The sequence below is a fragment of the Heptranchias perlo genome, chromosome 9, assembly GCF_035084215.1.
Source record: "Heptranchias perlo isolate sHepPer1 chromosome 9, sHepPer1.hap1, whole genome shotgun sequence".
Lineage (NCBI taxonomy): Eukaryota > Metazoa > Chordata > Chondrichthyes > Hexanchiformes > Hexanchidae > Heptranchias > Heptranchias perlo.
In genome coordinates, this window is record NC_090333.1 from 12,845,373 (window position 1) to 12,860,450 (window position 15,078).

General features: G+C 42.2%; 1 protein-coding gene across 1 annotated transcript in view; it reads right to left on the reverse strand.

Annotated features, from left to right (window-relative positions):
* ak5 (adenylate kinase 5) overlaps positions 1-15,078 on the reverse strand; it is an 85,069-nt gene that overhangs the window by 14,607 nt on the left and 55,384 nt on the right. The window contains exons 9-12 of the mRNA XM_067989647.1: positions 14,810-14,852; positions 10,705-10,740; positions 8,939-9,102; positions 7,365-7,463 (exon numbers count right to left, since the gene is read on the reverse strand). Of these exons, the coding sequence (XP_067845748.1) occupies positions 7,365-7,463; positions 8,939-9,102; positions 10,705-10,740; positions 14,810-14,852 (342 nt within the window). The remainder of the gene's footprint in view (positions 1-7,364; positions 7,464-8,938; positions 9,103-10,704; positions 10,741-14,809; positions 14,853-15,078) is intronic.

The following is a 15,078-nucleotide window of genomic DNA, read 5'->3' on the forward strand; positions in this document are numbered from 1 at the left end:
TATGAAAAGAAACTTGCAAGGGATATCAAAACCAATACGAAGAACTTTTATAGTTATATTAGGAAAAAGAGGGTGGTCAGGAGCAGTGTTGGCCCCTTAAAAACTGAAAGTGGGGATATTGTCATTGACAATGGGGAAATGGCGGACATGGTGAACAATTACTTTGCGTCAGTATTTACAGTAGAAAAAGAGGATAGCATGCCGGAAATCCCAAGAAAACTAATATTGAATTGGGGACAGGGACTCGATAAAATTAATATAAGTAAAGCAACAGTAATGAAGAAAATAATAGCACTAAAGAGTGACAAATCCCCAGGACCAGATGGTTTCCATCCCAGGGTTTTAAAGGAAGTAGGTGAGCAGATTGCAGATGCCCTAACTATAATCTTTCAAAATTCTCTAGATTCAGGAACTGTCCCTTTGGATTGGAAAATTGCACATATCACTCTGTTTTTTAAGAAAGGAGAGAGAGGGAAACCAGGGAATTATAGACCAGTTAGCCTAACATCTGTTGTGGGGAAATTGCTGGAGTCTATAATTAAGGATAGGGTGACTGAAACCTCGAGAATTTTCAGTTAATCAGAGAGAGCCAGCATGGATTTGTGAAAGGTAGGTCGTGCCTGACAAACCTGACTGAATTTTTTGAAGAGGTGACTAAAGTAGTGGACAGGGGAATGTCAATGGATGTTATTTATACGGACTTCCAGAAGGCATTTGATAAGGTCACACATAAGAGACTGTTAGCTAAGATAGAAGCCCATGGAATCGAGGGAAAAGTACGGACTTGGTTAGGAAGTTGGCTGAGCGAAAGTCGACAGAGAGTAGGGATAATGGGTAGGTACTCACATTGACAGGATGTGACTAGTGGAGTCCCGCAGGGAACTGTCTTGGGGCCTTTCACAATATTTATTAACGACTGAGATGAAGGCATAGAAAGTCTCATATCTGAGTTTGCCGATGACACAAAGATTGGTGGCATTGTAAGCAGTGTAGATGAAAACATAAAATTACAAAGGGATATTGATAGATTAGGTGCATGGGCAAAACTGTGGCAAATGGAATTCAATGTAGACAAATGTGAGGTCATCCACTTTGGATCAAAAAAGGATAGAACAGGGTACTTTCTAAATGGTAAAAAGTTAAAAACAGTGGATGTCCAAAGGGACTTAGGGGTTCAGGTACATAGATCATTGAAGTGTCATGAACAGGTGCAGAAAATAATCAATAAGGCTAATGGAATGCTGGCCTTTATATCTGGAGGACTAGAGTACAAGGGGGCAGAAGTTATGCTGCAGCTATACAAAACCCTGGTTAGACCGCACCTGGAGTACTGTGAGCAGTTCTGGGCACCGCACCTTCGGAAGGACATATTGGCTTTGGAGGGAGTGCAGCGTAGGTTTACTAGAATGATACCCGGACTTCAAGGGTTAAGTTACGAGGAGTTTCGAAGGTTAGGGGTGATCTGATTGTAGTTTATAAGATATTAAGGGTAACGGATAGGGTGGATAGAGAGAAACTATTTCCATTGGTTGGGGATTTTAGGAGTAGGGGGCACAGTCTAAAAATTAGAGCCAGACCTTTCAGGAGTGAGATTAGAAAACATTTCTACACACAAAGGGTGGTAGAAGTTTGGAACTCTCTTCCGCAAACGGCAATTGATACTAGCTCAATTGCTAAATTTAAATGTGAGATAGATAGCTTTTTGGCAACCAAAGGTATTAAGGGATACGGGCCAATGGCAGGTATATGGAGTTAGATCACAGATCAGCCATAATCCTATCAAATGGCCGAGCAGGCACGAGGGGCTGAATGGCCTACTCCTGTTCCTATGTTCCTATGCACTGGCATGTCAGCTTATATTTTGTGCTCAAGTCTATGGAGTGGGGCTTAACCCACAATCTTCTGACTCAGAGGCGAGTGTGCTCCCACTGAGCCACTGCTGGTAATGCAGACCTGCACGGAATTTACAGTCATGATCTATCGGACGTATGACAGCAGTTATTAAAATTGGAAAGCTCAGTTTGATATGCAGTATTGTCGGAATATGATCTGAGTGTCGATTTGAACAGCTTCCGTCTCAATTATAGGCCTTTCATCCCCGTCACTGACACATCTGCACTTGGTAATGAAGGCAGGAACCTGCAGCCTACACGCTGAACCTGCTGTGAAGTTGTCCAATCCTGGATATTGTGGGGGGTGGGGGTGGAAATCGGGTTTTGTTAGCCTTGTTTTAAAAAGCCAAATCAAGATCGCTGTTCATAAAAATGTCTCAGTTTGCTGCCAGTTGCTTTGCACATTAGACTGTTGAATTTACCCCCTTTTTTGGGGGGGTGAAAATGACAAACTAGGTGAAGCGTAAATATACGACACACCCACTGCAGCTTCTCCAAGGATACAGTTACACTGCTTTTATTAATCAAAATTAGAGCTGCACATTTTGCTTTTTTTCCAGGATTTATTTTGGCCCTTTAATTATTGGTAAAAACTCAAATAGTGGCAATTGAAGAAAAACCCTCTTGTACAGTTAAAAGAATGTTGTGTGCAGCATCAGTATTCATTTGATAATGTGTGGGTATTTACGTATGTGTGTGTCAATGTGTGGGTATTTACGTATGTGTGTGTCAATGTGTGGGTATATATGTATGTGTTAATGTGTGGGTATGTATGTATGTGTGTTAATGTGTGGGTATGTATGTGTGTGTGTGTTAATGTGTGGGTATATATGTATGTGTGTGTTAATGTGCGGGTATATATGTATGTGTGTCAATGTGTGAGTATTTACGTATGTGTGGGTATGTATGTATGTGTGTGTTAATGTGTGGGTGTGTGTGTATGTGTGTGTGTTAATGTGTGGGTATATATGTATGTGTGTGTCAATGTGTGGGTATTTACGTATGTGTGTGTGTTAATGTGTGGGTATTTACGTATGTGTGTGTGTTAATGTGTGGGTATGTATGTGTGTGTTAATGTGTGGGTATTTACGTATGTGTGTTAATGTGTGGGTATGTATGTATGTGTGTGTCAATGTGTGGGTATTTACGTATGTGTGGGTATGTATGTATGTGTGTGTTAATGTGTGGGTATGTATGTATGTGTGTGTATTAATGTGTGGGTATATATGTATGTGTGTGTTAATGTGTGGGTATGTATGTATGTGTGTGTGTTAATGTGTGGGTATATATGTATGTGTGTGTTAATGTGTGGGTATATATGTATGTGTGTGTTAATGTGTGGGTATGTATGTATGTGTGTGTGTTAATGTGTGGGTATGTATGTATGTGTGTGTCAATGTGTGGGTATTTACGTATGTGTGTGTGTTAATGTGTGGGTATGTATGTGTGTGTTAATGTGTGGGTATTTACGTATGTGTGTGTGTCAATGTGTGGGTATTTACGTATGTGTGTGTGTTAATGTGTGGGTATTTACGTATGTGTGTGTGTTAATGTGTGGGTATATATGTATGTGTGTGTGTTAATGTGTGGGTATATATGTATGTGTGTGTTAATGTGTGGGTATATATGTATGTGTGTGTTAATGTGTGGGTATATATGTATGTGTGTGTTAATGTGTGGGTATGTATGTGTGTGTTAATGTGTGGGTATTTACGTATGTGTGTGTGTTAATGTGTGGGTATGTATGTGTGTGTTAATGTGTGGGTATTTACGTATGTGTGTTAATGTGTGGGTATGTATGTATGTGTGTGTCAATGTGTGGGTATTTACGTATGTGTGGGTATGTATGTATGTGTGTGTTAATGTGTGGGTATGTATGTATGTGTGTGTATTAATGTGTGGGTATATATGTATGTGTGTGTTAATGTGTGGGTATGTATGTATGTGTGTGTGTTAATGTGTGGGTATATATGTATGTGTGTGTTAATGTGTGGGTATATATGTATGTGTGTGTTAATGTGTGGGTATGTATGTATGTGTGTGTGTTAATGTGTGGGTATGTATGTATGTGTGTGTCAATGTGTGGGTATTTACGTATGTGTGTGTGTTAATGTGTGGGTATTTACGTATGTGTGTGTGTTAATGTGTGGGTATGTATGTGTGTGTTAATGTGTGGGTATTTACGTATGTGTGTGTGTCAATGTGTGGGTATTTACGTATGTGTGTGTGTTAATGTGTGGGTATATATGTATGTGTGTGTGTTAATGTGTGGGTATATATGTATGTGTGTGTTAATGTGTGGGTATATATGTATGTGTGTGTTAATGTGTGGGTATATATGTATGTGTGTGTTAATGTGTGGGTATGTATGTGTGTGTTAATGTGTGGGTATGTATGTGTGTGTGTGTTAATGTGTGGGTATGTATGTGTGTGTGTGTTAATGTGTGGGTATGTATGTATGTGTGTGTTAATGTGTGGGTATATATGTATGTGTGTGTTAATGTGTGGGTATGTATGTATGTGTGTGTTAATGTGTGGGTATGTATGTATGTGTGTGTTAATGTGTGGGTATGTATGTATGTGTGTGTGTTAATGTGTGGGTATGTATGTGTGTGTGTTAATGTGTGGGTATGTATGTATGTGTGTGTTAATGTGTGGGTATGTATGTATGTGTGTGTTAATGTGTGGGTATGTATGTATGTGTGTGTTAATGTGTGGGTATGTATGTATGTGTGTGTGTTAATGTGTGGGTATATATGTATGTGTGTGTTAATGTGTGGGTATGTATGTATGTGTGTGTGTTAATGTGTGGGTATATATGTATGTGTGTGTTAATGTGTGGGTATGTATGTATGTGTGTGTTAATGTGTGGGTATGTATGTGTGTGTGTTAATGTGTGGGTATGTATGTATGTGTGTGTTAATGTGTGGGTATATATGTATGTGTGTGTTAATGTGTGGGTATGTATGTATGTGTGTGTTAATGTGTGGGTATGTATGTGTGTGTGTGTTAATGTGTGGGTATATATGTATGTGTGTGTTAATGTGTGGGTATGTATGTATGTGTGTGTTAATGTGTGGGTATGTATGTGTGTGTGTTAATGTGTGGGTATGTATGTATGTGTGTGTTAATGTGTGGGTATGTATGTATGTGTGTGTTAATGTGTGGGTATGTATGTATGTGTGTGTTAATGTGTGGGTATGTGTGTGTGTGTGTGTGTTAGTGTGGGTATGTATGTATGTGTTTGCTTGTTCTATTAATTTGTGGCACAAGCATCCTGTATAAAACCCACCTCTGTAGGGATTTTCATTTGGCTGTGTAGAACAATCCATGAAAAATAAATCCCAGTAGGATTAATGGAAGCAATACAGCTTCTACCATTAAAGCCCAGTAATTTTAAAAGCACAGAATTGAGGGGGGTCCCTCTTTTCTCATCAAACTTTTTTCTCCTCTCATCTCCTAGTTTGGATACAGTTACACAGCTGCCATGTCTCTCCCAATAATTCACCTAATTGCTCTTTCATTAGCTGCAAGGCGAGACAGCGAGCGTCGGCATGCTATTCAACTGCAGGGTGCATAATATTGTCGTGCCCTGATGTCCATACAAGTTACTGGATAGTGACCAGGAGCAGGAACCCTGGCTGATTGCCCTTCACTAACCCTCCCTTAGGTTTCTATGGAAGGACTATTCCAATGCCCTCCTGGCCGGCCTCCCAGCTTCCACCCTCCGTAAACTTGAGCTCATCCAAAACTCTGCTGCCCGTATCCTAACTCGTACCAAGTCCCATTCACGCATCGCCCCTGTGCTTGCTGACCCTCGAGACCCCGGTCTAGCAACACCTCGAATTTAAAATTCTCATTCTGGCGTTCAAATCACTCTATGGCCTGTAACCTCCTCCAATCTCCGACAATCTCTGCGTTCCTCCAATTCTGGCCTCTCGGGCATCCCCAATTTCCTTTGCTCCACCATTGACTACCATGCCTTCAGCTGTCTAGGCCCTAAGATCTGAAATTCCTTCCCTAAACCTCTCTCACCTCCCTCAAGACACTCCTTAAAACCTACTTCTTTGACCAAGATTTTGGTCACCTGTCCTAATATCTCCATATTTGGCTCGGTGTCAAATTTTGTATTGACAACTCTGCTGTGAAATGCCTTGGGTGGTTTTAACACGTTAAAGATGCTATATAAATGTAAGTTGTTGTTGCTGACGAGCTGTATGGGCCAAATATCCCCCACATCTAGGACAGGATTCTCCTCAATGACGGTGTTCTGACTCCGTGCCAGTGCCGACCCATATTTCTAGGTCAGGGGTCATTTCCCATGCATAGTAGGCTCCCGGCGGGATTAGCTGGTAAGAGGGAGCCTACCAGTGCCAAAGGGGGAGATCAGGCAGTGTTACAGTGGGGATGCTAATGCAAAAGAAAAGAACTTGCATTCATATAGCACTTTTCACGACCTCCAGACATTCCAAAGCGCTTTACAGCCAATAAAGTACTTTTGAAGTATAGTCACTGTTGTAGTGTAGGGAAACGCAGCAGCCAATTTGCGCACAGCAAGATCCCACAAATAGCATTGTGATGATGACCAGATAATCATTTTTAGTGATGTAGGTTGAGGGTAAATATTGGCCAGGACACCGGGGAGAACTCCCCTGCTCTTCTTCGAAATAGGGCCGTGGGATCTTTTACGTCCACCTGAGAGGCTAGATGGGGCCTTGGTTTAATGTCTCATCAGAAAGACAGCACCTCTGGCAGTGCCGCACTCCCTCAGTACTGCACTGAAGCGTTGGCCTACATTATATGCTGAAGTATCTGGAGTGCGACTTGAACCCATAGCATTCAGATTCCGAGGCAATAGTGCTACCGACTGAGCCACAACTAAAACCTTTATCCATTAATCCACTGCCATTATTTTTTTTTCCATCACAGTTTTGAAGTATAAATTAATCTCTTACATGAGAAACACAGTGGCTTAAGAATTGCTTTGGATGCTGCACGCAACATGTGCCGTTACCGGGTATGCTAGTGTAGTGGTTGTGGTACCAGAGGTCGTGAGTTCAAATCCAGCTACGGCAAGTTTTGAAGTCGAATTCAATAAATCTGGTAATTTGTGGGTACCAAGAAAAGTGACCATGAAAACCCAATGGATTCACTAATGTCCTTCAGGGGAAGCAGCCCTACAAATGACTCCAGTCCCACTCTACATGATTGCCTCTTAATGCTCTCAGGGCCATTAGGTATGGGTGATAAATGTGACCCTCCCAAGAACAAATAATAAAAAAAGGTTAGTGTTCTGGTTATGATTTTGTTAGGAATACCAACCAGAGGAAATCTTCATGAAGAGCATTCACGTGTTGCTACACATGTTGCCCAGAGCAATCTTCCACCACCATTTTGAATGATTCCATTGAATACTTGTGTAGCCCCTTCCCTGCTCCCATTTGGTGGGAATGGCCAGTTGTACCTACTCACCTTCTTCTCGAATTCTTCTGCCTGCCTCACTTCCCAAGGATAGCCATCAATTAGAAACCCACTGGTGTCCATGCTAGAAGCCATGGCTTTTTTCAGTATCTCCAGAACAAAAAAAAAAGCAGAGGGTAAAGAGTCAGTGGTTGTGAACACGGGACTAACTTCACAGGAATTCAACGACAGTTGGTGAAAAGAATTCTCTGCTTGTAAAGTAATTTCTCTCCCCACCCTCATTTCCTGCCCTCCTCTCCGGTTCTATGGGAGCTGCCAACTCACCATATATGTGTCTGCACAGTATCAGCAGGCCATTTGATCATGGTGCGCCTCATAGCCAAGCCTAATCATGTTCTCAACCAACATCTACATGGGAGCTCGATTCAAGAACAGGGACCTTGGCTGATTTACTCCCTCCCTTGCCTAGGAGTGTTGAGGTCAAATTTGGCACCCTCTACTGCCCTAGATGAGATCAACAGATGCCTTCTGGAAGTCCATATAGATAGCATCTGGAGACACTCCCCCAACCACCAGGTTAGTGACCTCCTCAAAAAATTCAACCTGACCAGTTGGACAGGTTCTCAAAGTTTAACATCTCATGAAAAGATGGCACCTCGTTGCAAAGGCTAGACTTGTATTCCCTCGAGTACAGACAATTAAAGGGTGAATTAATTGAGGTGTTTAAGATGATTAAAGGATTTTATAGGGTAGGTAGAGAGAAACTATCTCCTCTGGTGGGAGAGTCCAGAACAAGGGGGGGAATAACCTTAAAATTAGAGCTAGGCCGTTCAGGAGTGATGTCAGGAAACACTTCTTCACACAAAGGGCAGTGGAAATCTGGAAAACTCTCCCCCAAAAAGCTGTAGTCTGTTGAAAATTTCAAAACTGAGATTGATAAATTTTTGTTAGGTAAGGTTATTAAGGGATATGGAACCAAGGGGGGGTAAATGGAGTTAAGCTACAGATCAGCCATGATTTAATTGAATTGCAGAACGGGCTCGAAGGGCTGAATGGCCTTCTCCTGTTCCTATGCTCCAACAATGCAGCACAAGTCAGGAACCATACCTAAATGCTTCTGATCTGTACGTCTCAGAACGACACCAAACTCTGTATTGACTCACTCGACCATTGAGATTAAGTAAGTAGTTTTAGATTAGAAAGCTATCACCACTTACATGTGCTGTAATCTATCGCAACCTTTTAAAACACCGGGGGTGTATTCACACTGCAGTATTAGCATTGGTGGGAAGTGGTCTTGCTTTGCACTGACACTGCCTGAATCCAGAGTGAAGGCCCGACCTGATATTGGGACCAAGTGAAATTAAATACCAAGGACAGAGCCTCACTCTAATTTGCTTCTCAGTCAGTTAGCCTTCACACCCAATTTACACTCCCAAGTTTAGTTGTCTCAACTTCACACCGACGCTAAACTTGCGGAGTGTGAATGGCCTATTTAATCTTCGAAAAAAAATGTCGAGCTTTAAATTTAAAAATAAATCTTCATCCATTCTATTTCAAAATGTTTAGGCTTAAGTTATTATTTTGTAATGTGTGCTGTTTCGGGAAAGCCTGATTTTACCCACCTCTGGTATCAGCTCCCCACGCTCCATGGTTTCCTGAATCTCTTGACTCCTTTCTGCGCCGACTGCCATCTTGTTACGTAGAATGTCTCCTGCGGATAGGTGGGTGAACCCAAACTCTGCTGCTATCCTCTCGCACTGAGTACCTTTCCCTGAGCCTGGACCACCTTAAAATAACATGTTGGGATTCAGTATGTTCATAATTTGAGACATGACATGTGCTAAGTGTAGAATGCTTGGGAGGAACAGGTGACTTTGGACCTATGGTTCCCAAAGCTCTCCACCAGAGGTTTTCCTCGCCTCATGTCTGAGTCTGTTCTAGACGAATTGATGGAGATTGATAGCTATGATTAGTTTCCGTTGTATCATGCGACTACCAGGGCCGGTAGAAGGTGAACTAGATGGACTTTTATCTTCCAGCAATTCCTATGTGGGGAAGAGTGCCAATTATCTCACATTGGCAGAAACGTCTTTCCAAAAAGGTTGTGGGAGTTAGCTACGGTTTCATATAAGCATTGCCGGCTCAGATTTATTCGAGACCTTGCTGCAAGTGAAGTGGTTTCCTGAAATGTACCCAGAATTAATCCTAATTTGTTTATAGAATTCAGAAAGAGGATGCAAGTCAACAAAATGAATGTTGTGTGCAATAATCTTATTCTTCAAGGCTGTTAACCAGATGTCTGCAGGGTCACCATTCTTTACAGCAATGACCAAGCTGAAAGATGTAATCCCGGACACAAAATGATAAAATGATGGATACTCACTGCTTGCTGTGCTTCCACTAATGTAGTCTGGAGCAAAACCTGCTGTGATACTGATAGAAATGTTATAACCCTCAGAGCCACACTGCTGTGTAAGTAATGAACATGTCACTGTATTCATGTGAAACCGTCTGTTGTTTCACTGAAGGTGTTAACCGGTTTCTGGGGGGGGGGGGGGGGGGTGTTGGTTAAAATAGCAGACAGACAAACTTGTTAACACATTCGTTCCTAGGAGTGCAATGAATGCACTTGCATTTATATAGCGTCATTCCCTCCCTCACTCTTGCCTCCAATCCCAATTTCACAAGCTGAGGCTTCTGTTCTAGTGCAGAGGCCAGCAACCTCCTACAGTTACCCGCTTGTGGTAGTAGCAATCGTTAGCTCCTTTGATAGGCTCCCAATACTTAAGAGCCAAATGTACATGGCAGGCCATGCCACCTGATATGGTGCTGCATTCAGGTCAAATTTAATAGTTTACATTCCAATTAATTCAAAATATATTGTTTATTGGAGTTCAGAATGGAAGGAGGTCTTTCGGACATGACATTAAACCGAGGCCCCATCTGCCCTCTCAGGTGGACATAAAAGGTCCCACAGCGCTTTTTCGAAGACGACCAGGGGAGTTCTGCCTGGCGTCCTGGTCAATATTTATCCTTCAAACATCACTAAAAAAAAACAGATTATCTGGTCATTATCACATTGTTGTTTGTGGGATCTTGCTGTGCGCAAATTGGCTGCTGAATTCCCCACATTACAACAGTGCACACAGTTCAAAAAAATACTTAATTGGCTGTAAAGCTCTTTGGAACACCTTGAAGTTGTGAAAGGCGCTATATAAAGTCAAGTTCGTTCTTTTTGTTATAATGGTTGATTGTAACCCTGGTGTAGTCTGCACCTCTCACATCAGGAATGTGTTGGTAGGTACAAATAGCCATGATCCGGCAACGGACGAGTCACATGAGAGTCAGGAGAGGCCCATTGGCCGCGCCTGCTGTAAATGCTGCTTACCGACAACAAAGATGATCTTGGCTTTCTTCAAACTTTCTGCAAAAATGGAAATTATTTTTAAAAAAAAGACAGTTAGCAAACATATCACAGAAGCTGTGTTTCTGAGCTTTCTTCATATTTCAGTTTTTGTGGCCAAGGCATCAAACAGAGCAGGAGAAAAGTGGCTCGATTTGAATACTTTTATATTAATCATACTTCTGTTCAAGGTGGCAATTTAGTGCCAAATTTCTGATAAGTGACACATCAAACCATTTTTACCAGGCTTGTATTCCCTTGAGTATAGAAGATTAAGGGGTGATCTAATTGAGATGTTTAAAATGATTAAAGGATTTGACAGGTTGGATAGAGAGAAACTATTTCATCTGGTGGGGGAGTCCAGAACAAGGGGGCATAACCTTAAAATTAGAGCTAGGTCATTCAGGGGTGATGTCAGGAAACACTTCTTCACACAAAGGGTGGTGGAAATCTGGAAAGCTATTGCGGCTGGGAGTCAATTGAAGCTTTCAAGACTGAGATTGATAGATTTTTGTTAGGTAAGGGTTATAGGCTATGGAAGCAAGGCTGTTAAATGGAGTTAAGATTCAGATCAGCCCTGATCTAACTGAATGGCGAAACAGGCTCGAAAGGCTGAATGACCCATTCTTGTTCTTGCATACTGAGCTACAGGCGCAGTATAATCCAATAATCAAAGGTGACCGCGCTTATTTTATCCCATCGTGTGTGCTGTTAATCAGCTATTAACAGACTGTCGTTGTATTGCTAAAGTTCCTCAATAGCTTAGTCATAAAAGACAAATACGCGGGCTCCTAACCTCAGTGGTTATGGTGAGAGAATTTTTCCAATTATTATTCAACAAATGTGAAGCAGAGGAAGATATGGGGAGGGAGCAGGGCGGTGGGATTAATTTTGGATCGGCGTGGCAAAGAGCTGGCATCGGCACGATGGGCCAAATGGCGTTGTTCTGTTCGGTATGGCAATATGTTATTCTATTTATGCTGCCAAATTTGTGCCAGATTAATTCTATGTGAGAACCACTGGGCAAGAACTTGCTAGGGTAAACCCCTGCTGAGTTAAACTCCATCGTAGCATCTCATAGGAGATTGATAACACTGCAGTATAAACCCAAAGCAGCATTTTGGCACCACATTGGTCATCCCGCTGGTCAGTCACCTCATGATTGGGATCTAGCTGTGCTGCCGCAATTGCCTACATGACAGTCAGTGGACTTCAAAGTAATTTATTGTAGGTCAAGCACTTTGGGACATTTTGGAGAGATGTGATCAAGTGCTATTTAAATAGTATCACAGTATGTTACACCCCAAAAGGAGGCCATTCGGCCCATTGTGCCTGTGCTGGCTCTTTGAAAGAGCTATCCAATTAGTCCCATTCCCCGCTCTTTCCCCATAGCCCTGTAATTTTTTTCCCCTTCAAGTATTTATCCAATTCCTTTTTGAAAGTTACTATTGAATCTGCTTCCACCACCCTTTCAGGCAGTGCATTCCAGATCATAACAACTCGTTACGTTAAAAAATGTTTCCTCATGTCGCCTCTGGTTCTTTTGCCAATCACCTTAAATCTGTGTCCTCTGGTTACCGACCCTTCTGCCACTGGAAACAGTTTCTCCCTATTTACTCCATCAAAACCGTTCATGATTTTGAACACCTCTATCAAATCTCCCCTTAACCTTCTCTGTTCTAAGAAAGACAACCCCAGCTTCTCCAGTCTCTCCGCATAACTGAAGTCCCTCATCCCTGGTACCATTCTAGTAAATCTCTTCCGCACCCTCTCAAAGGCCGTTCCTAATGGGTGGTGCCCAGAATTGAACACAATACTCCAGCTGAGGCCTAACCTGTGTTTTATGAAGGTTTAGTATATCTGCCTTGCTTTTGTACTCTATTCCTCTATTAATAAAGCCCTGGATCCTATATGCTTTTTTCAAATTGCTTTCTCAACTTGTCCTGCCACCGTCAAAGATTTGTGTACATACACTCCCAGGTATCTCTGTTCCTGCAATCCATTTAAAATTGTACCATTTAGTTTATATTGCCTCTCCTCATTCTTCCTACCAAAATGTATCACTTCACACTTCTCTGCGTTAAATTTCCTCTGCCATGTGTCTGCCCATTTCACCAGTCTGTCTATGTCCCCCTGAAGTCTGTTACTATCCTCCACATTGTTTACTACATTCCTGAGTTTCGTGTCATCTGCAAACTTTGAAATTATACCCTCTATACCTAAGTTCAGGTCATTGATATAGATCAAAAAGAGCAGTGGTCCTAATATCGACCTCTGGGGAACACCACTGAATACTTCCCTCCAATCTGAAAAACAACCGTTCACCTTTACTCTCTGCTTTCTGTCCCTTAGTCAATGCAGGTCTTCTCATCAGCTATGGCTCAGTGATAGCACTTTTGTCTTCTGAGTCAGAAGGTTGCGGGTTCAATTCCCACTCCACCAGAGACTTGAGCACAAAATCTAGGCTGATACTCCAGTGCAGTTACTGAGGGGGTGCTGCACTGTTGGAGGTCGTTCAGATGAGACATTAAACCGAGGCTCTATCTGACCTCTTAGGTGGACATAAAAGATCCCTTGGCGTTATTTCGAAAAGCAGGGGAGTTCTCCCAGTGTCCTGGACAATATTTATCCTCTACCAACATCATTAACAGATGCTCTGATCATTTATCTCATTGCTGTTTGTGGGACCCTTGCAGTGTGCAAATTGGCTATCCTGTTTCCTACATTACAATAGTTACTACACTTCAAAAGTACTTCATTGGCTGCAAAGTGCTTTGGGATGTCCTGAGGTCATGAAAGGCACTATATAAATGCAAGTAAGGGGAAGCTAGATAAGTACATGGGGGAGAAAGGAATAGAAGGATATGTTGACAGGGTGAAATGAAGTAACATGAGAGGAGGCTCATGTGGAGCATATACAACAGCATAGACCTGTTGGGCCGAATGGCCTGTTTCTGTGCTGTAATTCTATGCAAGTCTTTCTTTTTTCATGTCAAAACCCACAACTACAGCCTGTTCCTCATTACAAAGAAACATTTGCTAGGACAAACAGACAAAGAATCTTGTTCCAAAACCATACAGTACATATAGGGGCAGATTCTCCTGCTATTGTGCCTGGACATATTGGACCACCTTGTTGCAGTGCACAGAGGAAAACTGGTCGGGCTCTGTTACTGACCTATGATCCTCCCACTCGATTTTCCTCCATGCGTCACCCGCAGGCAATCCGATAAATTAAGGTGCAGCAACAATAAAATCCGTCCCATTCTACACGGTCCCCCTTGTCCCTACATCCTGACTGTGTTAAAATTAAGACTCAACATACAGTATGGTGTATGAAGGGTAAGAGGGCAGGAATTTAAGATAATCACAAGAGTAATTAAAGGGGAGGTTACCAAAAATGTCTTTACACAGAGAGTAGTTAGAACCTGGAGTTCTACATAGGAACTAATGAACAAAGGAACATCGAGCCTGTTCCACCATTCAGTTAGATCATGGTCGATCTGAACCTCAACCCCATTTACCTGCCTTTGCTCCATATCTCTTGATACTCCGACCTAACAAAAATCTATCTATCTCAGCCTTGAGAGTTTCAGTTGACCCAACATCCAACAGCCTTTTGGTGGTGGTGGTGGTGGGGGCGGTGGGGTCGGGGGGAGGGGAGAGAGCGCGTTCCAGATTTCTGCCAACCTTTCCGCAAAGTTCTCTGCTACAAAGCATTGTTGAGGCAGAGTCCATGAATTCTTTTAAAAGTGAATTAGATAGTTGGCATGGGGAGTGAGCAGGAGGGTGGGATTAGACCACGTGGGTCATGTGGAGAGAAACATCAATGCAGATTTAATGGGTGAATGACCAGTTTCTGCACTGTAACAATCTATGTTTCTTTTACTTTGATCTCCTTCTACCCAAGACCTCAAAACTGTGGAACTCCTCACCTCCCTCTGTCTTCTCTTCCACTTACAATCTTTTAAAACCCAAACTTGGGTCACCTTCCTAATGTGCCTCATCTTCTCTCCTACGAGCTGGGTGGTGTCCTGCACTATAAGCCTTGGCCCTTCACCTGCGATTCTAAGTTAGAGTCAATACTAACCTTCCGTTTTGGTATCTTCAGATGCTGTGAACCGGTCATCCATCTGCCAAATGCAAAGGTAAAATGGAAAATCTTAATTGAAAGTAGATGGTTGCTACACAGGTTTTGAGTCGCGTAAGTATAATTATAGGGGGCTATCATTTATCAATCACGTAGTTTTAGTTGAAGCAAGCACTGGCTTTAAGCAAAGGCCTGAGTATCACAATGCCCCAATCAAATCGGAGTGTAGGTAATACTGCGAATAGATACAGGATCATTGCGATGTATTT